A 24,010-nucleotide genomic window follows, 5' to 3' on the forward strand; every position below is an offset into this window, starting at 1 on the left:
AAATGTAACCCATGATTTAAATATTTACTAAACATCTAAATCAGGGTGCGATTTGTGAAAAAAACAGAGGGGGGATGTTTTCATAGGCGTCGATTTCGGTGACGGTGGGTTCGCATACCCACCATATTTCGTCATGAGTCATTTTGTACCCACCACTTTTAACTTCCATTCATAATAATTTGACTTTTGGTTTTTTTTTTTACTGTTTTCAGTGGTTATGAGGAGCATGAGAGAGAAATTTGGTAATCATTGTCTGACCTAACAAAAATCCATTATAATTTTTTTAATATATATTTCTAATTAAATATTTTTAATATTCAGACTCTCTCGAGCTCTGATTGAAACAAACACGAACCTCACTGTCAGCTGAACTTGCGCAGAAACATCAAAATATTATCAGCTTTTTAAAATGGTTTTAAAAACTAAACATTTAGACTATTTTAGCACAAATTATGAGCTTATTGACGATTTTTTATAATTCTTGACAAAATTAGAATATAGTAAAAGTTGCTTAAAAAAAAAAAGTTTTAGGTGGGCCTGTTGAAAAGTGGGGCCGTGCCTGAGCTGCAGGACATCGTCTTTCCAAACATAACCTGCGCAAAAGAGAAAAAATGAATGCGTCTCTGTCCACAGCACATTTCAAAACATTTTAATTCATAAAAATAAATCATGAGAACATGAACTTCATTACTGCATTTGCAGGAATTGTAAAATCTTTTTCTTATAAACTCATGAAGCAGCCTAACGCAATATTTTTACTCTAATAGCTTTTCTTTCCCCACACATATGAACTGTGATCATGCACAACGAAAAAACACGCAAGAATTAAATCTTGAATGGCAAAACTATATGGCACAATGTAGTGTCAACTTAAACATAATAAATATGAACAATGTATTGATTGCAAAGTTAAACCATTACAGTAGAAACAGTTTTAATGCTGCTTTTAAAGTAATAACGTTAACTTTACATCGCGCTGCTGAGCTACAGTGAAATTATAGAAAAGACAGATGTATTATGTGTTAGTCACAAACTGGTCGCGCCCGCGCCTCGCTAAACGCCTCATTGGCGTTTATATATGCGTAACTTCGGCTATTCTCAGTGGTGTGACTGGGACACTAACTCTGCTTGTCATCATAAACAGATAATCAGATTGTTATGTTTATTCCCGCTTTATTAATATGCGGCTGAATATGCTGCCTTCCTTCGTTTCGACACACAGGTCCACCACCATCTCGCAAGTGTTGATAGGCTATTACTCGTGAGGTGTAACCGGGTGTGTAACCAATCAGATAGCGCCGTGGGCGGGACATTGAGCAAGTCTTCAGAGTGGTGAATACAGAGAGGCTGCGCGGCAGCTGTATCAGAGCCAGCCAAAGTAGCGCATTTTAAAATAAAATTGACTTTAATCAACCCACGGATCCGTGATAAGTTTTGTGATCCGTCTCGCTACTAGTGTAGTAGTCTCGCGTAGCCAGACCTTCAATACTGAAGGTCTGGTGTTTTTCGCTGCTTTTTCTGGACAAAGCCCGCCCACGAGCTGTTTGACCGACATGTCAAACAACCAATCACAGTTTGTTTCATCTAGCGTCACGTTTCGGACTCCCCACAATAACGAGCCGGCTGGCAACAAGTCAGTTATTGAAATAACCAGCCGCAACCGAATAGCATCTAAATAAACAACATTACTCACCATAGATCAACGTTGTGCACTTCATCAACAGCCACACCAATGAGACGATCCTGTTAAACGTCTGTTTGAAGCATATCTCTCCACTTTTTAACACATACAAGCATTTTAGGAGAACCAAACTTTTTGACTCCACTAACTGCCTCAAGCAAAACTCTTGGACGTCTCACTGCTCATTATTATCCACTTGAACACGACTGATTCTCTTCCTCAATGGAACATCAGAGCTTTGTTTTCCAGGGACTGAAACTAATCGCGACACTCGCGTCTCCTGGAAATCCGTTTTTTTCAACCAATCAAAGACGGCTTTAACATTCTTACAGGGTTTCCAGAAAAGTTTACGAAAAACATCAGACGTTCAGCCAACAGTTTGTGGGCATGACGTCTGAGGCTGAGACTACTAGTGTAGTAGCACTGATCACTTTGAGGGGGGGATAAATTAATCCCCACCGGGGATAAAAATTATTAAGCAGAGGCAGGGATACATTGACCAGAAAGGGGGAAATCCCACGCACACCCTCCGGCAAATCGCACCCTGATCTAAATGTTACATTCCTGTCCTGTTTCCTTGTTTGTTTCCAGTTGTTTTCCATGTTATTGTATATTGGACTTCATTACCCATCATGCTTCACTTTCCATCACATGATCTGTTTTTGTAATCAATGTCACCTGGACCCTATCACATGATGTGTATATTTGCAATAGGTGTGTTTAGGTGTGTTCGACTTCATGCGGCGCTGCGCAGACCGATCGGTCGCTGACTTGATTTGACTTGCATTCCGGTTAGTAATTCTGTCCGACTTAAGCTGGCGCTGCAGGCACGTGACTGCGTCATATGGTTTTTAAGTACCGCGAGAGCGGTTCGAGATCGGCCGCCTGAGTTAGCCAGCGCAGTTCCCGAAGAGGAGCTGCACGGGCTGTAATGACGACACAGCTGTTTCAAGATTGGTCGGATTCACCACATGACAACAATCACGTGTGTTCCGTGTGTATTTTCACGCCCTCAGTTCCACAAATGCTCACAAATCTGTATTTTTTATAACAGTTAAAGCTATTTTCATGTAGTCGCGATGTTATATTGTGTCATCTTCATCAAAATAAAATGGATAAAAAACGTAGACCCCACTACATTGGTATTTAAATAATATATGCTTTTGTTAAACTTTATTCTTGTAAAAACAGATGCTGTAAGCCTCTTCAGTTCCACTCATGCTCATACACGGACATTCAAAACGGTATAATTCACTTTTTATGTAGTTTACATGTTACAAATCATGTTTAATGCGATTAAGCAAGCAAACGGCACGTGATCAGCCATGCCTGACGTAAATGCAGCAAACTACAGGAACCACAGCGTGTCCGACTTCACGTCTCCGTTTTCAGCTCCTCCCCGCCTGCACGCGGCTAGTCTCGCCGATCGGTTACATCCAGCCACAGCCGATGTCGAACACACCTTTTGACTTCATGCAATGCTGCGCAGACTGATCAGAAAGGTTTGCAGCTTGCAGTTGAGGGAGGAGTTGAAGACGGACAAATCAAGTCAGACAACCTCTTGCTCCTGTAGTTTCCTGCGTTTATGTCCGACATTGCAGATCACGCAGTGTTCGCTTTCTTTATAGCAAATGCAGTAGAAGCGATAGAAATTCCCTTATTGTTGCATGAAACTGAGTACAACGATCAACGAAGATTAGTAAAAGTTTCAATGCAATAATTTCTTTCTTAAAAAAAAGACAAAAATAATTGTATACTAGGCCTACATAAAAATGACATGACCAAACATATGATTAAATGAATTGTGTATATCCTTATATAAAGGAATAAGCCAAATATCTAACTTTATTTCTTGGGACAACTAGTCAATAGGCAGTGTTACAACCTCTGACATTGATCACATCCTCACATCGCCTGAGCATGCTTGAGATGAGGTTTTGGATATTCTGTTGAGGGATGGCTTGCCATTCCTCCAGCAATGCTATTCTCAACTCCACACGGGTTCCTGGAGAGACCTGACATGCTTGCACTCTTGACTGTAACTGCTCCCAAATGTGTCAATAGTTTTCATGTCTGGTGATTTTATCTCTCAAACAAATAAAAAAAAGTAGGCTATGGTTTAGAAAAAGTGCAAAGTTGTATCTTTTTATGCCCAGGGAATGAGTTTGAACATTTTAGTCAAAGTGTAACAACTAAAATAACTGTCTTTATCAACAATTTCTATTTACAATTCTGCCACTTTTTAGGCATTTACTACTTGAAAAGGTGGGACAAATATAAGCAAAAAGTCAGTAATTAATTAATTTTTTATTAGTTTTTGTCTTTCAAAATTGGTCTTGAAATGTAGTGGTTTTGTTGTTTTTTAGAGGATGTCTCTTCTAAAAATTACGTGTGGAGTTAATTCTGCCGCGTGGTCCAGTGTCAATCCCTGATGAGCCAAATAACTCATCCATAAGCTGTATGGGGGAAAATAAGTGCACAATGAATTTCAGTTTAAATTTCAATCAATTAGTAGTACAATATGGTTTTACACTTACTGTATAGTACTCTAAGGCACTCTTCCTGGAGGCCCAGTTGCACATTGTCTGTCCTTCACTCTTTTTTAGGTTGTTAACACATTTGATGGCTTTTTGCTAATTCTTTCTGTTGACAGGTTGTGAGAATGCCATTTAAAGTTTTTGATAGAAAGCCAGTTTGTTCCTGAAGAACAATTGTTTGAGTTTTTGTAAGGTCCAGTCAAGTTCAATGTCATTTTGTGTGTGATTTCTAAAGAAAGAGACAAAATAAAAAAATAAACACCAGAAAACAATCTGAGTAGTATTTATTCACAGCATTGACATTTATCTTCTTACAATCTTGGATGCAGTACCTTGTTGTGATTCATGGCTGTCTGACTGGATGGAGGTAGATGACCTTTTAATGGCTACAGAGTGGCGAACACTGTGTAGCAGTTTAAGTTATGAATGGCTTCCATCACCTCTATTTGTTTACTTTTACATTTGCTGGGGCATTACAAAAGTATGCCGAAGAAATAGAAGTACAGTATTGTTCAAAATAATAGCAGTACAATGTGACTAACCAGAATATTCAAGGTTTTTAGTATATTTTTTATTGCTACGTGGCAAACAAGTTACCAGTAGGTTCAGTAGATTCTCAGAAAACAAACAAGACCCAGCATTCATGATATGCACGCTCTTAAGGCTGTGCAATTGGGCAATTAGTTGAATTAGACTGTTGAATTTACAGATTCCAAAGAAGACCCAGTACTACTCTGTCCAGTCAAATTACTTGTTTCCAGTGATACATCAGGCTTACAAGGAACATCAACAGAACCTTATACAGCGGATCATGCAATTGAAGGCGGAAGGCAAACCGGTCGAACTGTGTGGAGATGCCAGATCTGATTCACCAGGTAACATATTGGTATTGTTGGTATTTCAAATTGAATGTAAATGTTAGAGCTGGGCACAGATTAATATTGGTTAATCTCATACAAAATAAAAGTATTTTTTTGCATAATATATGAGTTTGTGCTGTGTGTAATAATTATGTATATATAGGTACACACACATTCATGTATATATTTAAGAAACATTTACATGTGTGTATATATATATTTATATTTTTATATATTCTATATTATATATAAATAAAAAATATATATACATAAAACATTTCTTAAATGTATACATATGTATCTGTGTGTGTTTACATACACATAATATTTACACACAGCACAAACTTATATATTACGGTATGCAAAAAATTATTTTATTTTGTATTAGATTAATCTAGATTAATCTAATGCAAATGCTGAGTCCCAATTCGCCTACTTATACTACGACCTAAAAGTATGTACTGTTTTTGTGAGGAAAATGTACGTACTTTTGAGTGTGTAGCAAAAGAGTATGCACGTTCTGGGACGTACTTCGATGACGCATGCAACGTGAACGACAACGTGGTTGCCTAGTTACGCACACCAAACGCAGGTCGTTTGTGAGGCGGCTGGTTATGATGTTCATGTGCAACAATGTGTGTAACGAAAGGTACTTATTTTAAAGTTTATAGTATAACTATTGTTTAACGTATTTTATGCTTATTTTATACTTATGTATGCAAATCAAAAATACCGCGATGAAAATGAACCATGCTTTTACTATAGTAAAAGTTTAGTAACCATATTTCTTAATAAAGTTAACATTTGTACAACCACAGTATTACTACAAATAAGTCAGTGTGGTTAAACTATGATTAGTGTAGTAAAAGGTGTTTATTTTCATAAGGGTTTGTAGTAAGGTATAAATCTAAGACAGAAACATAAAAAGAAATACATAAAAAAGACACATGCATGACACAGTACTACAGCCATGGTACTTTATTTTCACAACATCAACCGAATATTACGAGACAATGAAAGATAACTTTAATTAGGGTTAAACATTTGAATTCTTACACTTAAAAGCTGAGGGCGCATCTCCGCTGCTGCATCTGGCTGCCATATTTACATCACCACAAAGCTCCTCCCTCCCGCACGCAATGGCTTGTGGGCAATATTAACCGTTAGAGTGTGGATCGATCTGCACTTCGAAATCTAACCGGAAATAGTAGACCATCCGGGTATCTTTGGGATACTCATTTCAACATACTACGTTTTGGGACGTACTAATTCTAGTTTCAAATACTATTTAGGACGGATAGTTTGTGAATTGGGACTCAGCAAAAATCTAGATTAATCTAGGCCCAGCTCTAGTAATAGCACAAAAGCACGGATAACTTTTATGTTTCTGTTACTGCTGGTTGGCTTACACAGAATATTGTTTAATTTTACAGGCCACAGTTGCAAATACTCCACATACTCGTTCCAGCTTCTCTCCACTGCTGAGATTATTCATTTTGAATTACTACAGGTAGGTTTTACAAACTAATCAAGGATTCCGTGGGGAAAAAACTTTTGGATTATTATACATATGTATTATACATTTATGATTATACATATTTTACCCACAGGGCATTGACGGAGCATTGTCATGTACACAAAGTTTTGTGTAAATCTGATAATGACTTATTCATTTATTTATCTGTATCTCTCCTGTCACTGTGCAGGTGACTGAAGCCAGCAGTTCGGTTGCCATGGAGTCAGAAGGTTTTAGAAGGGGTCTCAATGAGCTGCTGTATAAGGAGGGACTGGACATTGACCTCATCGCCACAGACCGGTCCCCATCAGTAAGAAAAATTATGCGAGAGGAATTTCACCAGATCCACCACGAGTTTGATCCTTGGCATGTAGCTAAAGGTAGTTGTTCTCACAAAACATTGTCTATTCAGGCTGACACAAGAATCATCATCAGTACGAGACTAATAACATTTACTTTGCCACTGCCACCACGTTATACTGTGAATGAACATGCATCTAAAATCTGTTCTTTGTTCTTATTGCACATACACACAGGCATAAAGAAAAAACTTGTGCCGCTTTCAAACAAAAAGGACAACCGTGATCTACAGGGCTGGATACGCTCGATGATAAACCATTTTTGGTTTTCGTGCGCCACTTGCGGTGGGAGTGCAGAGGTAATCCCCCCAAAATCTTGATTACAAGGAAGACATGTAATGATTATATACAAGTGTGAACATGCTGTTATGACCGTCTAGCATTCCAATACCTGTGTTACAATATAATTTGTTTTGTAGCAACTGACACAACGGTGGACTTCACTTCTCCATCACGTCTGTGGGGAGAATGAATGGGATGAAGATGGTGAAAAAAAAGACATGTTTCCACGCCCCACTAAGCCTAGATGAGCAACTGAGGAAACGCTGGCTCCAACCACAGTCCCAGGTTTTCAAGGGTCTACAGGCAATTGTCGAGGACAAAAGACTTTTGAAAGATCTACAGCAGTTGACACAGTTTAAACATACTGGTATGTTGCCTTATGACATATCTAATGAAAAATGCACACGTATGTCATTATGAATTTTTTGATAGGTCTGTCCTGGGTAATACAGACGTCTATAAGATTACCATGATGGCATTTCTTTACAGGGGCTCTGGAGGTGTTTCACAATGCCATGCTGAAGTACTTGCCCAAAAGACTGCATTTTGCATATGAGACGATGGTTGCTCGAACAAAACTGGCCATCCTGGACAACAACTTTAACGTTGGCAGAGAGCAGGCAGTGACTGCACAAGGTATAGTAGGATAATGCACAGCTTATTTGAACATTTTTGTGAATGCGTTTTTGTGATAATAACTAGGTGTAACGTTTGACACTACAGGAACTCCAAGATACAGTCTTTCATTTAAAAAACAAAGCAAGGACTGGATAGTCAGGAAAATCTATGAGCCAACCAGTCAGACCTTCACCAACAGCCTTGTGGAACGTGTGTTGGAGAGAAGGCAGAACCAAACAGCTGATGACCGACCACATTTTCAGCAGCCTCCAAATATTGCTTCTAAGCCGAGACCCCTTAAAGAGGATGCCATTAAGAAGCACCGAAGTAGATTTCCTGAATAGTCTGACAGTTAAAATCTGCAGGATCTACACTGAGGGCAATTGCGCAGGGTATTTGTAATTGTCAGCAAAATTATGTAAATAGTTAAAGAGTTACTGTGAAGTGTTCCTATTTTTTATAAGAAATACTGTAAGTGTTGTATAAAAAACTTTTATTTTAACAAACTGTGTTGCATATTTTTAAGAAATGCAAAACTTTTTTTTATAAAAAACAAGAACTTTTATTTCAACATACAGTGTTTTGTGGTTTATACACTACATTCTGAACAGGGGGTATGTGGAAACTGGATAGTAAATCTATTGAAGACAAGAAATGTGTGTTTAGTTATTACCAATTTCATAAGACATAATTGAAAAGGTGGGACATGCTCTCACATACCTTATTGATCAGGACACACACTCTTGCGATGTTCATGAAGCAGATGAAGAACAGGGGGTAGCAAGGACCTGAATAGTACAATTGCTGAAGAGAAAAAATGTCTGTAAGTAATTAGGCTAACTATTTTGACACCGTGAACTTGGACTAGGCTAGGCTAGTGCAATGAAATACCTTGAGTTCAGAACACAGCCTCTATCTCCCCTTCTTTGAATCCTGTGTACTGTTCAGTGGGGGATGGGAACGCATCTCTCACGGCCCACACAACACAGCTGGGCAGAACGACTCGATTGCCACGTCCCAGTTGTTGACCCTTGAGGGTCCACTCCAGAACCACTCTGTATGACACCAGTCTTAACTGTCTGACAGTAACGTGGAAATTACGTAATTAATCAGCAAATAGTAAGTGGGATATACAATAGCAATAAGTTACTCTAGATAACAAATTTACTGAAGAATTATTCTAAGTTTACTTACCGATCTGATAACTGGCCATTCAACCCCTCTGGTCTTGGACGCTTTTTCCAATTAGGTTTCGGGACATAAAAGAATGTCTCTATAACCGGTCTCCGAAGCAAATCCCGAACATCACGATCTGTGACACAAGTCGGTGAGACCTCGGTTTCGTCAACGGATACGTTTAGATTCTCCATCCCCTCTGTAACCAGTAAGTCCCATTCGGTGCAGCACAAACTCTCCTCTTCTGTAGGCATTTGTTTACACTTTCGACAGGAACACCACCAAATGCCTGTAAGCCTTGAGACAACAGCAGCTTCGGCAACAGGCGTAACACTGGACTCCGTGGACAAATGCAGCAATTTGTCCTGCCTTTCTTTGCAGGAATTCTTCCTCTGAATATTCAGGTTCAAACCTGTAACCGAGTCCATCAGAATCGACCTCAAAACCCTCATCCTCCCCTTCAAATGTCTCGGAATCCATTTCCAAGTTGACATAGATAACCGATCTTTTAAATATGTTTGGATAGCGAGCCTACGATACCACGACTGTAAAAAAACCTACAAAAAGACTACAAACGCACCCATTTCCGTTTCCGGCGGCGGAGTAATACCGTACCTCACAGCGCATCTAATACAAGTCAATGGAGTCGGACAAAACTACGATAAAACCTGTTGGAAAGCGCCTTTTGCAGCAATTTTTGTGTGAGCATATCAGTGAACACCCCTGACCACTCGGTGAGTTTCACGTCTTTGTAAACGAACGTTTAATGCATTTTAGTACGGATTGTTCCAGTGCACCTATGAAGCCATTGTGTGGGTGGGGGGTGCTACCACAGAAACTGAAAATGCTCGGGACAGCGTCATATGTCCTAATTTCAGTCAAAACCGTTCTATTTCATCATAGACAATCTGAAAACAGGGCTTTAAGTCAAAAATACCGAACTTGTCCTTTAAGTTCAGGAACTTACTGGTTATCTTTTATCATGCTGCCTTTGAAATCTATGTCCGTTATGATTGATTGACGCGGTGTAACTGCTGCTCCTGGGGTTCTTTTTTTAAACCTTCAGCTGTCCCTAACCACTGTGTCCCGCACTGCACACTCACACACAGAACAGCTTTCTGTCTCTCTCCCTCAGTCACTCGGGTTCACGGTTCTTTTCCATTAACGTTAGGGTTTCTTCAGCTTTTTACTTCGTGTTGTAACGTTAATACGTACTAACCAGCAGAGTTCTGGTAAACGTGGGTTCGTTCAGACGTGAATGCAACTCGCATCGCGTCTCTGCCTGTCTGAGAATTTTTTTCTTTTTTAAACCTTCAGCTGTCTCTAACCAGTAACCAGACATTGAGTGTCTGGCACGTTTTTGCTGTATGTCATACAAAAATAAAGGTATTAAGCTAGTGTTATAAATATTACAAATTAATTATTAAGCTACACTCTCTCTCTCTCGTCAGTTTTTTCGCTCTGACACTTTTTGGCTGTATTTCATAAAAAATAAAGGTAGTAAGTTAAAGTTAGCGTTATAAATATTACAAATTAATTAAGCTACACACACTCTCCCTCTCTCTTCCTCTCTCTGGAGTTTTTTTGTTTTAACCATCAGCTGGCTCTAACCAGTTTTTTTTTACTTTACGCACTGAGTGGGTGACACTTTGCTTTTTGCTGTATTTCATAAAATATAAAGGTAGTAGTGATATAAATAATAAATAATATTACAAATTAAGCTACACACACACACACACACACAAACACTCTCTCTCTCCCTCTTATGATCAGTGAAACAGAAATATAACAATTTCTGATCAACCAATATATTAATTGCATGCTTAAAATAACATACTGGTTAAAGCCCCGCCCATCTCGAGACAAACCCCGCCTACTTCCGGGGTAGGCCACACCCACTCCGAGTACAGATACAGATAATTTATATGGTTAACAGATACAGATAATGCTGTACTCGCTCATCCCTAGTATGTAATGTAACGTTCTTAAAACGGTAGCATTGCAAACGTTATAATTGCATTGTTAGCGGAACGTTCTACATACCCTAGCATTTGAAACATTACCATTTTGTATGTAATCTAACGTCCTTAAAACGGCAACATTGAAAACATTACCATTTTGTATGTCATGTAACGTTCTTAAAACGGTAGCATTGCAAACGTTACAATTGCTTTGTTATCAGAACATTCTGCACACCCTAGCATTAAAAACTTTACCATTGTGTATGTAATGTAATGTTCTTAAAACGGCAACATTGAAAACATTAGCATTTTGTATGTAAGATAATGTTCTTAAAACGGTAGCATTGCAAACGTTTTTATTGTATTGTTAGTGGAACGTTCTACACACCCAAGCATTGCAAATGTTACCATTGTGTATGTAATGTAACGTTCTTAAAACGGTAGCATTGCAAATGTTATAAATGCATTGTTAGCAGAACGTTTTACATACCCTAGCATTGAAAACGTTACCATTGTATATGTAATGTAACGTTCTTCAAACGGTAACATTGAAAATGTTACCATTGTGTATGTAATGTAACATTATTAAAACGGTAGCATTGCAAACGTTATATTTGCTTTGTTATCAGAACATTCTGCACACCCTAGCATTAAAAACGTTGCCATTGTGTATGTAATGTAACGTTCTTAAAACGTTAGCATTGCAAACCTTAAAATTGCTTTGTTAGCAGAACATTCTGCACACCCTAGCCTTGAAAACGTTACCATTGTGTATGTAATGTAACGTTATTAAAACATTAACATTGAAAACATTACCATTTTGTATGTCATATTACGTTCTTAAAACGGTAGCATTGCAAATGTTATAATTGCTTTGTTATCAGAACTTTCTGCACACCCTAGCATGGAAAACGTTACCATTGTGTATGCAATGTAAGGTTCTTAAAATGGTAGCATTGAAAACGTTATAATTGTATTGTTAGCATTACAACATTACCATTGCATAGTGGAATATTCTAAAAATGTTAGCATAAAAATGTATCTTCTGGGGATTTAAATTGTGGTGAGGCAATCCGATATGCAGTATCCCAGCTAACAATTTTACGTTATAAAAACGTTCCTGGAACGTCTTACGAAAGTTTGGAAAACATTTATTTTTTAACGTTCTTACAACGTAAAAAGCATCCAGTTTTTTAGACGTGGCATTAACGTTAATGTGTGGTTATAAGAACGTTATTCAAAACGTTTTTAGAAAGGTTCAGTCTGTTGTTATATTAATGGTCTAATAACGTTTTTAAAAATGTTATTGAAACGTTCCATTCACCATTATATTCATGTTCTCAGAACGTTTTTCTAACGTTTGTAACAGGTTATAAAAACATTGTTTAAACGTTCTTACACAGTACAAACGTCCAGTTTTTTAGGCGTAGTATTAACGTTATTGTTTGGTTACAAGAACGTTTTAAAAACGTTTCTAGAATGGTTCGGTTTACTGTTATATAATGTTCTAAGAACGTGTTTCAAAATGTTATTAAAACAATCCATTCACCATGATATTTTAAAACCGTTCTTAAAACCTTCAATTTGTCATTATATTAATGTTTTAAGAACGTTTTTCTAATGTTTGTAACTGGTTAGGTTTAGGTATCAACAAATACTCAAGGTTATGGTATCGACATCGGTATCAGACATGAAAAAGTTGTATCGGCCCAGCCCTAGATTTAAAGAAATTTAAGTACATGTAAGGATGAGAAAAATAAAAATGCCTAGTCCTGGAATAATATCCTAATGCTTTTTGGCATAGATAAAAATCTAAAATTTTGAGCTATAAAATGAATTGTTGGCTATTGCTACAAATATACCTGTGCTATGACTGTTTTTTGTGATTCAGTCACATTTTATTTTAATCTAATTGATTATTTCAATTTTCCAGTCTTGACTTAACTGTGGGGTGGGAAGGCTAATGAATAATCTTTTAGCTTTTTATTTTATAATTTTTATATTGGAAATTTAGAGACAAATATAATTGCAGTAACATTTACATACAAAAACTTTGAGAATATTTAAGTGAAAGGAATGTTATTTTTTAAAATATATATAAAAAAACATTGTTTATATGAGTGATGTAATGGATTTGCCAGGTTTTTCCCTCACTCAATCACCAGATCAAAATCACCCAATTACTAATCACGATCACCTGGCACACCTTATCATCTCTGCACCATTTAAGACTCTCACACACAAACACACTGTCCAGTTTGCAATGGGTAGAGGAAGTAAGGCCAGAGAAAGTGGTAATTGCATCAGATTCATGTGCAGCATTAATGAGTTTAAAATTTTGCAATTCTAAGAATAGAGAAGATTTACTATATGAAATACTACAATCATTATTCAGATGTCATAAAATGGAGGTGTCTGTTACATTTGTGTGGGTTCTGGCACATGTAGGTGTTGATGGAAATGAAAGGGCAGATAAAATGGCAAAAGAGGCTGTGAAATGTGAGAATAAACATATACATGTAAATATTAGTAAGTGTGAATCTAAAGTGGTGATTAAGGGACAAATCAAAAAGATGTGGCAGAATCAATGGGACAAAGAAATTAAAGGAAGATATCTTTATAAAAACAACCCATTAGTTGGGAGTTCAAGATTTGGAGTACGAAATAAAAAAGAGGATAGGGTTATTACAAGATTAAGGAATGGTCATACTGGTCTAAACAGTTCTCTATGTGTTATTGGAAAGCATATAAACGGAAGGTGTGAATTTTGTGGAGAAAAAGAAACAGTGGATCATGTTTTATTCTATTGCAAGAAGTATGATTTAGAGAGAGAAGAGTTAAAAAATGCTGTAAGGCAAAATGGAGAACAAGACATTAGTAATATTTTGGTAAAGTCTCCTGGGGACAAGAGTTGGGATCTCCTATTAAAATATTTAGGAAAAACAAGATTAATTAATAGAGTCTGAGGAATTAAAAAGAATGATGTGTAATTATAGTATGTATATTATTATTATTTTTTTTGTTTGTTTGTTTTTTTCTCTAAAACAGTTAATGTTAATATAGCTCTTTAGTCCACACTCCAGATCAGTGGGTGGCGGTAAATGCACCCGAAAGTTGTTTGCCAACCGCCAATAAAATCAAGAGAAGAAGAAGAAGAAGAAGAAGAACACACTGTCCAGTGCTAGCTATGTTTGTATGCTGCATGGACTAATCTGAATCTATCTACCAGAGGCTTCCAGTCATTGTCATCATCTGTGTTGGATATTTGGATACTCTGGAATACACATGTGACTGGGTGGTGTGTTTGTGCCTGCTCTTCACCTGGACTTTCATTTTTTACCATTACAATTTACCAAAACTTTTAATAAACTGTTTGATTTTACTCTCTGCCTCTGTTGTCTTCTGTCCCTGACAAGTGACTTGAATGTTCCTCTAAAAAATTTTGAATAATGTTCTTATAACCAAAAAAACCTTCAGCAAAGTTATTATAATTTAATGCAAACGTTAGGAAAACGTTAATTTAATGGGGAAGAAACATTATAATGTTTTAAAGTTATCTGAACATTTTAATAACAAGACTGGAACGTTCTAAAAAAACTTTCTAATAACGTTATCATAACCAAACAAAGTTTATAAAAATGTCAAAACGTAGTTTTTAACGTTCTAAGAACGTTTAGAACATAATGTTTTTGTAATCTGTTACAAATGTTAGAAAAACGTTCTGAGAACATTAATATATGGTGAATGAAACGTTTTATTAATGTTTTTAAAAATGTTCTTAGAACATTATTACAACAACAGACTGAACCTTTCTAAAAACGTTTTAAATAACGTTCTTATAACCAAACAGTAACGTTAATACTACGTCTAAAAAACTGGACGCTTTTAACGTTCTAAGAACGTTTAAAACATAATGTTTTTATAACCTGTCACAAACGTTAGAAAAACGTTTTGAGAACATTAATATAATGGTGAATAGAATGTTTTAAGAATGTTTTAAAAACGTCCTTTATAACAGTAATATCATGGTGATTGGAATGTTTTAATAACGTTTTGAAACACGTTCTTAGAACATTAACATAACAACAAACCGAACCATTCTAGAAACGTTTTTAAAAACGTTCTTGTAACCAAACAATAACGTTAATGCTACGTCTATAAAACTGGACGTTTGGACTGTGTAAGAACGTTTAAACAATGTTTTTATAACCTGTTACGAACGTTAGAAAAACGTTCTGAGAACATGAATATAATGGTGAATGGAACGTTTTAATAACGTTTTTAAAAACGTTATTAGACCATTAATATAACAACAGACTGAACCTTTCTAAAAACGTTTTGAATAACGTTCTTATAACCACACATTAACGTTAATACCACGTCTAAAAAACTGGACGCTTTTAACGTTGTAAGAACGTTAAAAAATAAACGTTTTCCAAACTTCCGTAAGACGTTCCGGGAACGTTTTTATAACGTAAAATTGTTAGCTGGGGAAGCTCCATCTATCAATGAGGGAGACTATGTTAATAGGAAGTCTGTGCACAGCATCAATGTGCAGGTAGGAGCTATAGGCATTCTGAAGGCGAGGTTTCAGTTTCTGCATGGGCTCAGGGTCACTCCAAATAGGGCATGTGACATCATAGTTGCTTGTGTGGTACTTTATAACATTGCCACCATAACAGGAGAGAGGCATCCCCCCCCTGTCCTGATGAAGATGACATAAATGAACACCCTTTCAATCTAGTAGACCACAGAGATGACAGAAAGACATGATTTGTCAAAATCAATTTATTTAATGTGTTCTATTTCTTCATATCCTGAAAGAAAAAAAAGACACGTCAGATTTGTATTTATTGCTTTATACACACACAAAATAAAAAAACAGATTCATGTTCATGATGTTCATGTAGGATTCTCACCTTAAGGCGATGCTCCAGTAGTTCTATTTCAAGTTTGGCCTTTTTAATGGCCAGCCTTTTCTCCTCTAGCTGAAGCTGTATAAGGTCCATGTCTACGTGCAAGGTTACTTTGTCTGGCAGACAAAGTGAATGATCTAAAAGCACCTGGTTGTAAAAATGCATCACTAACAATTGTGACAGACTAAGTGGTTTTATGAGGATCCAATAATACAATGCGTCCATCCGCAACTGCAAGAAAAAAAGATGTGTAAATTACTAAAGTATAAAGTCTGATGAATAGCCCTCTGGAATACCATCAAACACAGGGCGACCTTTATTAAGTGAAAGAGCCAACTCCTCAGATGGGGCGAGAGGAGGTGGAGGTGGACCCCCACCAGTTGGATAAGCTCTATTAGCTATATAGGAAGTATACAGTAAATGTAACTTAACACATTGATCTTTCAAAAGTTAAAATAAAATAATACTTTTTTGCAGAATTTTTTGTTTCATTTTGACTTGGGAAAGAGTTCTTTTGGCTCCAGAAGGATTACACCTCATAAAACAAGAGGCCTAAATATTGTCAAAGTACATTGCACTGTATTCTTAGGAAACTGATGTAGAGAAAAGTAAATGCTTGTCAAGTCATATTACATTCTCAAAAAGACAATTGTTCAACTTTGCAAATAAAAATTTTTTTTTTTTAATGTAATAAAAACTGATTAAATTTTAATTTTAAGTCTTTTAATTCCCATTGGAAACTCTTCCATCCTCTCTGGTCTTGGGCCCTCTGCTCCAGGCGTTTCTTGCTTTTCCAATCCTGGCTTGGACATCGTCTCCGTACCACCTTCCTTTGAAATGACGCTGCCAAGGTATGTGAAGCTGATAACATCCTCTAATGCATTTTGATCCATGATTATAGGTGTGTTGTCTTTGCTGTTGATACGCAATGCTTTAGTTTATGATGCATTTTTCCTGCATCTGTTGGTGTGTGTGAGCCAGTAGTGCCAGATCGTCAGCGAAATCAAGATCTTCTAGCTGTTCGGTTAAGCTCCACTGTATACCGGTTCGTCTATTGTTGATTGTTTCTTTCATTACCCAGTCTATGCAGAGGAGGAAAACGAAGTGTGAGAGCAGGCACCCTTGGCGCACCCCTGTCCGAAGCTCAAATGCCTCTTATATGCATCCTTCATGAAGAAATTGACATCTTGAAAAAACGTATGCAGTCATTTATTTTTTGCCAAGCCAATTGTCTTTCCTTCGCATATGCAATTGTATTGCTTTTTTTCATTATAATGGGCTTAAACTCCTCATAAGCCAATATTAAAACTTCTAACTCTGCTTCAGAGAAATACGCGGCACGTAACTTTTCTCCCTTAGTTTCCATGGTGACTCCTGAATTCAGCGTTCCATTGAAAATGCCTTTATATGTTTGCCGTGGGCGCACATTAACTCAAGGTTTTTAGCAGTATGTTGATAAAAACTCGACACAGGTTTTTTTTTTAATGGACATACCCTTGAGTAAGCAGGTTTTGGGTCGATCAACCCAGAGTTCAGGGTTAATCTGTTGGTAAGTTAACCCTGCTTTCTGGAATACACCCCAGGCCAGAATATATCAAATAAATACATTTTCTCTCACCAGTACAACTCTTTACTGCTTAACACGGTGATAACGGAGGAGTGATATTCCTCTCGCTACTGACTGTCACCATGGTAACATCAAACAAACTTGTTTAGCTGTTACTCAAAACACAAATTAATCAATAAAATGTCAAAGGATAAGGAATAATCTTAAATACAGTTCCCTTCTTTAACATTAAACATTTATAAGCTAGTGATACACATAGATTTTAAATCGCTTATTTGTTACACTGTAATACATTCATTGAACTCAATAGACATTAAAACACTGAAACTCACCAAAACCGTCTTCAAAACACTCTCATCAAAACCACCGCTAAGATGTTATTAGGTGACTCTTGATAAAGAATATTAGAGATGTTAAAAAGCTTTAATTTGGAGTTTAATTCAAGGAGTCTGGATTTCGTGTGTATTGTATTGATTTTCCGTTAGCGTCTGCCGTTTGTGTTAAAAAAGCAGCTTGTGAATAGCTACAGTGTCTTAAAGAGGCAGTGATATTAGAGGCAGGGATGGTTCAAAGATCATTAAAATATTGTTTTTGTAAAAGTTTCAATGCTTTTAATATTGTTATATTGTGTGGGTTCTAAACAACTTCATGTATTATTTATATATGTATTGCTATTTATTCATATAAATTAGGGCTGTCAAAATTAACGCGTTGATAACGCGTTAACGCAAATTCATTTTAACACCACTAATTTTATTAACGCGATTAACACAACGCGCAATTTCTGTTTGACCCTTGGTCCAGCCCATAGTTGAATGAACAGAGACGCAGACAAATGTGACCCTGTCTAAATGAGTCGAAGGTTTTCATAGAAATAACAACATTAAGCAAATCGTCTAGCAAATCCAATGCTCTAAATGCTCGTTGGACATCTGAAATTATCTTTATTTATACGTCTGAGAGGTGTAACGTTACCGTCCTCATAATGCTTAATCTAATACAAAGGTGCGTCTTAATTCATTTTGGTTTCGCTTTAATGCATGACTTAGAAAACAGACAGCAGGACTTGCTTGATGTTAAAAGAGTCATTAAGAGAGATAAAGTTCGGTACCTGATTAATGTTAAAGTTATTAACTCATTCACCGCCAGCCTTTTTGAGAAAAGTTGCCCACCTGCATTTTTGTGATTTTAACAAAATTTTCACAAAATTCCTTGCAGGAAAAATTATTTTCTACAAATATATAAACATACAAATTATATCAGATTAAAGAACACACCCTCTGCTTTCAAACAAGCAATAAACAAACAAACAAACAAACAAAATGGGGAAAAAACGTTTCATTATATATTTACTTTTTCTACTTAATTTAACCACTGAAATATGGATATTTCTCTTCAAAAATACAACATTTTGAGCAAAAAGCTTAAAAATTGCGTTTTTGTAAAGAAATGTATGTTAGAGATAAGACTCAGAATGACTATAAAACATAAAGAGAGTTAAAATAAAACATTATATTTTTTTAACTTCCGTTTTTGATAAATTCGTTTTCTGGTGGATAAAAGCGGTATTACACTTTCACTTTGTCCAGAAAGGCATACTTATTAGTTAAATATTAACTCATAAATGACGAGATAACTCGTCAATGGCGGTGAATGAGTTAAGAGCGACAAGACTCAAAAGAGTTCTTTCTTATGCTGACTGACATCTGAAGCGTGTGCACGCGATCCGGATATATAGACATCTACACAAAATTACAGTTTTAAAAATATCTGTTTTGATAAGAATGCACGCAGGTAGGATCTATAATCTATTATGTCTTAAGTAAATGTTTGGTTAACTGATGAGTAAAAATATCTGATGTGTAAGATCACTTAGATTTTAAGCAGTCTATCACAATGTCAATCAAACAATTAAAGAAAAAGAAGTTTAACATATATTGATGAAGTTTTTGCTTTGTGTGTGCTGAATCTATTAATTTTACCAGTGATTTTAATGTATGGATGTCGTAATTTTTGTGGTAATTTAACTTTGCTGACAGGTGTAGTTCTGTCATATTTTGTTATATTACAACAAATCATGCATTGTTCTATGTTTTAATAGAGAATGTCAAAATATGAACAACTATTTTTTGAAAATTTGCTAATTCCGACTCATCTTGCCAGCAGAGGTCACAAATGATGCAGCAGCAAACAAAAATTGAGAAAGAAAATTCTTCTGAAAGGAAAATTCATATACAAAACAATGGCTTGATGGTTCGGTTAACATACATTTGCATAAAACATCTATATATGTAGATAAGAGTATGTATTAAAAACCTGAAAAGTGTTAAATTAGGGTAAATTTAGAATGGATAAAAATGTGAGATTAATTTGCGATTAATCGCGAGTTAACTCATGAAATCCTGCGATTAATCTAGATTATTTTTTTAAATATATTGACAGCCCTAATATAAATATTAATATTAATTCTAACATTTATACTATTTATGGTTCTAGTTGAGTGAATCTATTAAATGAATAAAAGGTTCCCCTTTTAAATTAATTTAGACAATCCAGACAATTTTGTAGAGTTGTGGAAAATTGCTATTTTTTTCCTGTTATAGTGTGCATTATTTAAAGCAATTTTTCTTTTTTTTACTTTTTGAGTTACTTTTGCCAATTTGTCTACGCTGATTTGCTATCAGTTTTGAATAACAAAATTGAAGTTGGGACTTGGTTTTTGGTTGGTTGTTTCTCAGTTAACCCTCTGGGGTCTAAGGGGTTTTTAGGGCCCTGGGGAAGTTTTGACATGCACTGACATTTGTGCTTTTTTCAGTTGCTTAAAAACATATTAATGGCAAAAGTCTCATAACACTGCGTTCAGCACAAACTGGGCTACAATATCATATAATCAACATGTATGTACATGTTTGTATTTTTGAGAGAAAAATGTTTATGCATGGTTTTTGAAAAAGCAAAAATTTTAAGTCACTGATATAAGTCCACAAAACTAATTCTAAACATGTTTTGCCAAGACTTTCCAAAACAGGATCTAGTAGTCTAGAGTTTTTTCTTCAAAATGATGTGAAAATCATTCGGCCGACTCATTCAAATAAAGCAAGATATTGATTTACAATTTCTAAGACACTTTTGCTTGGGAAAGGCTGTATGCGTGGAAGCGGGAAAGCTCCTGAAGTGATTGACAGCTGAGAGACAAAAGGGTTGCATAATGAGCCACATAATGAGCCTTGTGGTGATGTTCAACAGGAATGTAACTTTCTATGTAGTAAAACCATGATATGGTTTACTTTTCAATTTAAATGTAAATACACACACATTATATATATATATATATATATATATATATATATATATATATATATATATATATATATATATATATATATATATATATATATATATATATAAACCTTTTATAAGTGTAAGTTACCTTTTAAAACCATAGCAGCCTAATCATGGTAAAGTGAACACAGGGTTTGTGTGCAGTAAAAAGCTCAAAAGAACAACTGCCTATCGTTGTTTGGACCCTTATTTGTGTTTTTGTAATCATTATATCATTTTAGTAGAAACACAACAAGGGACAAGCATGATAAACTTGCTCAATGTTTGTTTACAGCCTCCGCCATTACCTCACGTGTTGCTCATGAAAGCAGTAAAGCAGTTTTTTTTTTTTTGAAAGCAGTAACTTATGTGTGCACATGCGAGTGATCCTGTGTTTAATAAACGTGCTGTGCGGAGATATACGCTAAGACGCAACTAAATAAGGATTGTACTGCTTGCAGTCGCGTATTTTATAAGAATACCAAAAACCGCGTCGAGTTTCCTGACTCGTGTGTTTGTTTATGTGTGTTCCCCTCGCGTGAAATGTTTGACGGAAGAACAAAGAAAATACTCGCGTCTGGAGATACTGACACACATACGCAAGTAAATAAGTATTTAGATGTCATGTTTTGGTGCAATCGGAAGAAACAACAAGGAATGGAGAGACTGGGTTGTGGATTGCATATCCATTGACTGCAGGAGGCACAAGTTATGCATATGGATGTTTCTGCTCGTTCGCTTCAATGGCGCGGGGGTGTGCTGATCTCTTCTCATTACAGATAATCAGGTAACATTAGAGAGACGGTCCCTCTCCTACTTCTCATACAGTTTACACCGAATGACAATATATGTTTTCGATCTCACTTACATAATTTAAAAGCTGACATTCCAAGCATTATGTAGACATTTATCTTTTGTTTATATGACATGTATTCGTGAAGTTACAGCTAATTTTCTGACGCGTTTCTGAAGTGACTTCACTGAGACAAAGAGAACAAAACGCGCATCATGTTTATTTTCTTAATTTTGCGAAAAGCACAACATTCTGTTTTTATTGGGAGTGGACAGAAAAAAAACTAGACACTTTAACATTTTAAATGATGTATAAATCATATCTGTATGTCCAAAATCAGCAGAGTTATCTAAGTCTCTTTACGGAGTGATTGAAAAATAAAGAGTTGGCGGCGCCCGCACCGCAGCCGACCCCAGAGTGTTAATAATTTTTCTCTGTTGTTTAATTTGTAAGAAATTTGAATTGAGTTATAAGTCAATTGATTGTAATTTGTTAAACATTTATTTTCATTAGAAGAATTATTTTTTTGAAACTTAATTTTCTGTGTGTTTAAGCCTTCCCATTTAAACCGTAAAATAAGTATTTCTGAGTTTGTTATTTTCTTGTAAGTAACTGGTGGATATAAATTATTAATTTGTTTACCTGATTAATTGGTGACATGCCAGTAATCCTACCTGGTGCCCGAACTCTAATTTAATATATATATTCATGATTTGAATGTTTGTTCGGAGGCTCCACCACCGTTACAACTGGGATACTGACACTGGGGGTAAGTGGAACTTCTCATGGAAATTAAAGCTTATGTTACTTTTAAGTTACATTTGCGTTACTTTTTCTTACTTGGTAGAGGCTTGATCTCTTTCAGGCTTTGCAGGTGTTTTATTACAAAGAAGTTCTGCATTCAGAAACTGCATATTTCCATCGCAAAAATGTCAAGCTCTGCCCTGCCATTTCCATTTCCGACTTAAACTGTTCCCACTTAGCCGTGACGCAGAGAGTGTGTAATTCTACATTCATATGTAAGGAATAATTGATGACGGGCCGTTGAATTATAAGAAAATAATGTACACCCAACACCGCGGGACAAGAGTTAACTCTTTCACCGCCAGCATTTTTAAAAAAAGTTGCCAGCCAGCGCCAGCATTTTTCATGATTTTCACCAAAGTTTAATGCCTTCCAGAAAATGTTCTTCTTCAGATTTATAAACATACAATATACCAAATGAAAGAACAGATCCTCTGCTTTCAAACAAAAAAAACCTTTCATCCTACCTTGAGTAGTTCTTTTGTAATCAGCTTTTGAATATGGGTAGGTTTCTGCAAAAACACCACATTTTGAGCAAAAAGCAGAGATAATTCCATGTTTGTGACGGACTTTTCATAAAGATCCCATTCAGAGCGATCTTTAAAACAGACACAGACATGCAGCAGCTTGCCAGAGGGCAATACTTCCGGGTTTAAAAGTTGCGGAAGGTGGATAATAGCGGTATTGCGGAAAGACGGAAAATCTCGTCATTGGCGGGGAAGCGTTTTCTCTTAATTGACGAGATATCTCGTCAATGGCGGGGAAAGAGTTAATTATTCCTCTTATATTACAAACATCGCTCTGGTGCCTATTTTTAAAACATTTGACAGATTAGGTGTGCGGTTTACAACACCCATGTTTAAAATTAGTAAAAAGGTTTTTTATAAATACGGTTGAGTACAGATTAACTTAAAACCTTGTCAGGAACACATTTTTTTTTAAATGCAAATGTTTTCTCTTAATTGACGAGAGAACTCCCATGCTGGTTTGGTGCTGGTTTAGCTGGTGGTCACCAAAACGTCTCATTTCAGTTCTCTTCGCGGACTTTAGAGGCTGCCACCTTGAAAGTTTTAGCTGTAGTGACAGTAGCAGGGAAAGAGGAGAGAATAGACTGGTAGTGAAAGGCCGGGTTGTTAGACTTGTGCCATTTCCTTCCAGCAGCCCTGAGTGTAGTCCATTGCTCACAGAGAATATCAAATAGCCAGGGGCAAGAGGAAGTAGCATTAGCTGGTCTGGTGGACAGAGGGCAAAGAATGTCTAAACATGATGTTAGTGTAGAGCAGGGGTGTCCAGACTTTTTTTGTGTGCCAATCTACTTTTAAAACAATAGAGCCGACAAGATCTACCTGCTAAAAACACAGTTAATTATTTTTATAACACTTTAAATGCTTGTTAGGACTATATCTCTACATTGAATTTAGGCTGTTACTATTACTCTATTATTTTTGAGGAGTTAAAAAAAATCATTGAGTACAAAAATAGTCTCCGCTATTTTATTCCTTAAAATAGCGGAGATGCAGTTTAGTGAAACTAGAAAATGAAAACATAAATCAGCGCTGCCTCGCCCTCTCTCTCTCCTTTGCTTGCTCGCGCACACACACCGTGCGCGTGGATCAGCT

The 24,010-nt window shown here is 36.2% G+C and overlaps 2 protein-coding genes across 4 annotated transcripts in view; one reads left to right on the top strand and one right to left on the bottom strand.

The window, feature by feature from the left end:
* The window catches only part of LOC129446065 (uncharacterized), a 129,263-nt gene that overhangs the window by 38,516 nt on the left and 66,737 nt on the right, over window positions 1-24,010 (bottom strand). The gene's annotated exons all lie outside the window — the stretch shown is intronic.
* Window positions 4,916-8,576, top strand: LOC129446067 (uncharacterized). 3 transcript variants are annotated; one of them, XR_012372334.1, is made up of 7 exons: window positions 4,916-5,093; window positions 6,512-6,588; window positions 6,785-6,974; window positions 7,131-7,252; window positions 7,373-7,602; window positions 7,725-7,871; window positions 7,959-8,576. XR_012372334.1 is itself a non-coding variant. In XM_073873778.1 (5 exons), exons 1-5 carry the CDS (start codon window positions 5,030-5,032, stop codon window positions 7,481-7,483), a joined length of 564 nt encoding a protein of 187 aa, XP_073729879.1. In that variant the 5' UTR covers window positions 4,916-5,029; the 3' UTR covers window positions 7,484-7,715. The 3 variants fall into 3 exon arrangements, 2 of the variants coding, with proteins under 2 accessions (XP_073729879.1, XP_073729878.1); XM_073873778.1 differs by lacking the exons at window positions 7,725-7,871; window positions 7,959-8,576 and having other exon boundaries at window positions 7,373-7,715; XM_073873777.1 differs by lacking the exons at window positions 4,916-5,093; window positions 6,512-6,588 and having other exon boundaries at window positions 6,617-6,974.

This window comes from Misgurnus anguillicaudatus, chromosome 12 (genome assembly GCF_027580225.2).
Source record: "Misgurnus anguillicaudatus chromosome 12, ASM2758022v2, whole genome shotgun sequence".
Taxonomy (NCBI): Eukaryota; Metazoa; Chordata; class Actinopteri; order Cypriniformes; family Cobitidae; genus Misgurnus; species Misgurnus anguillicaudatus.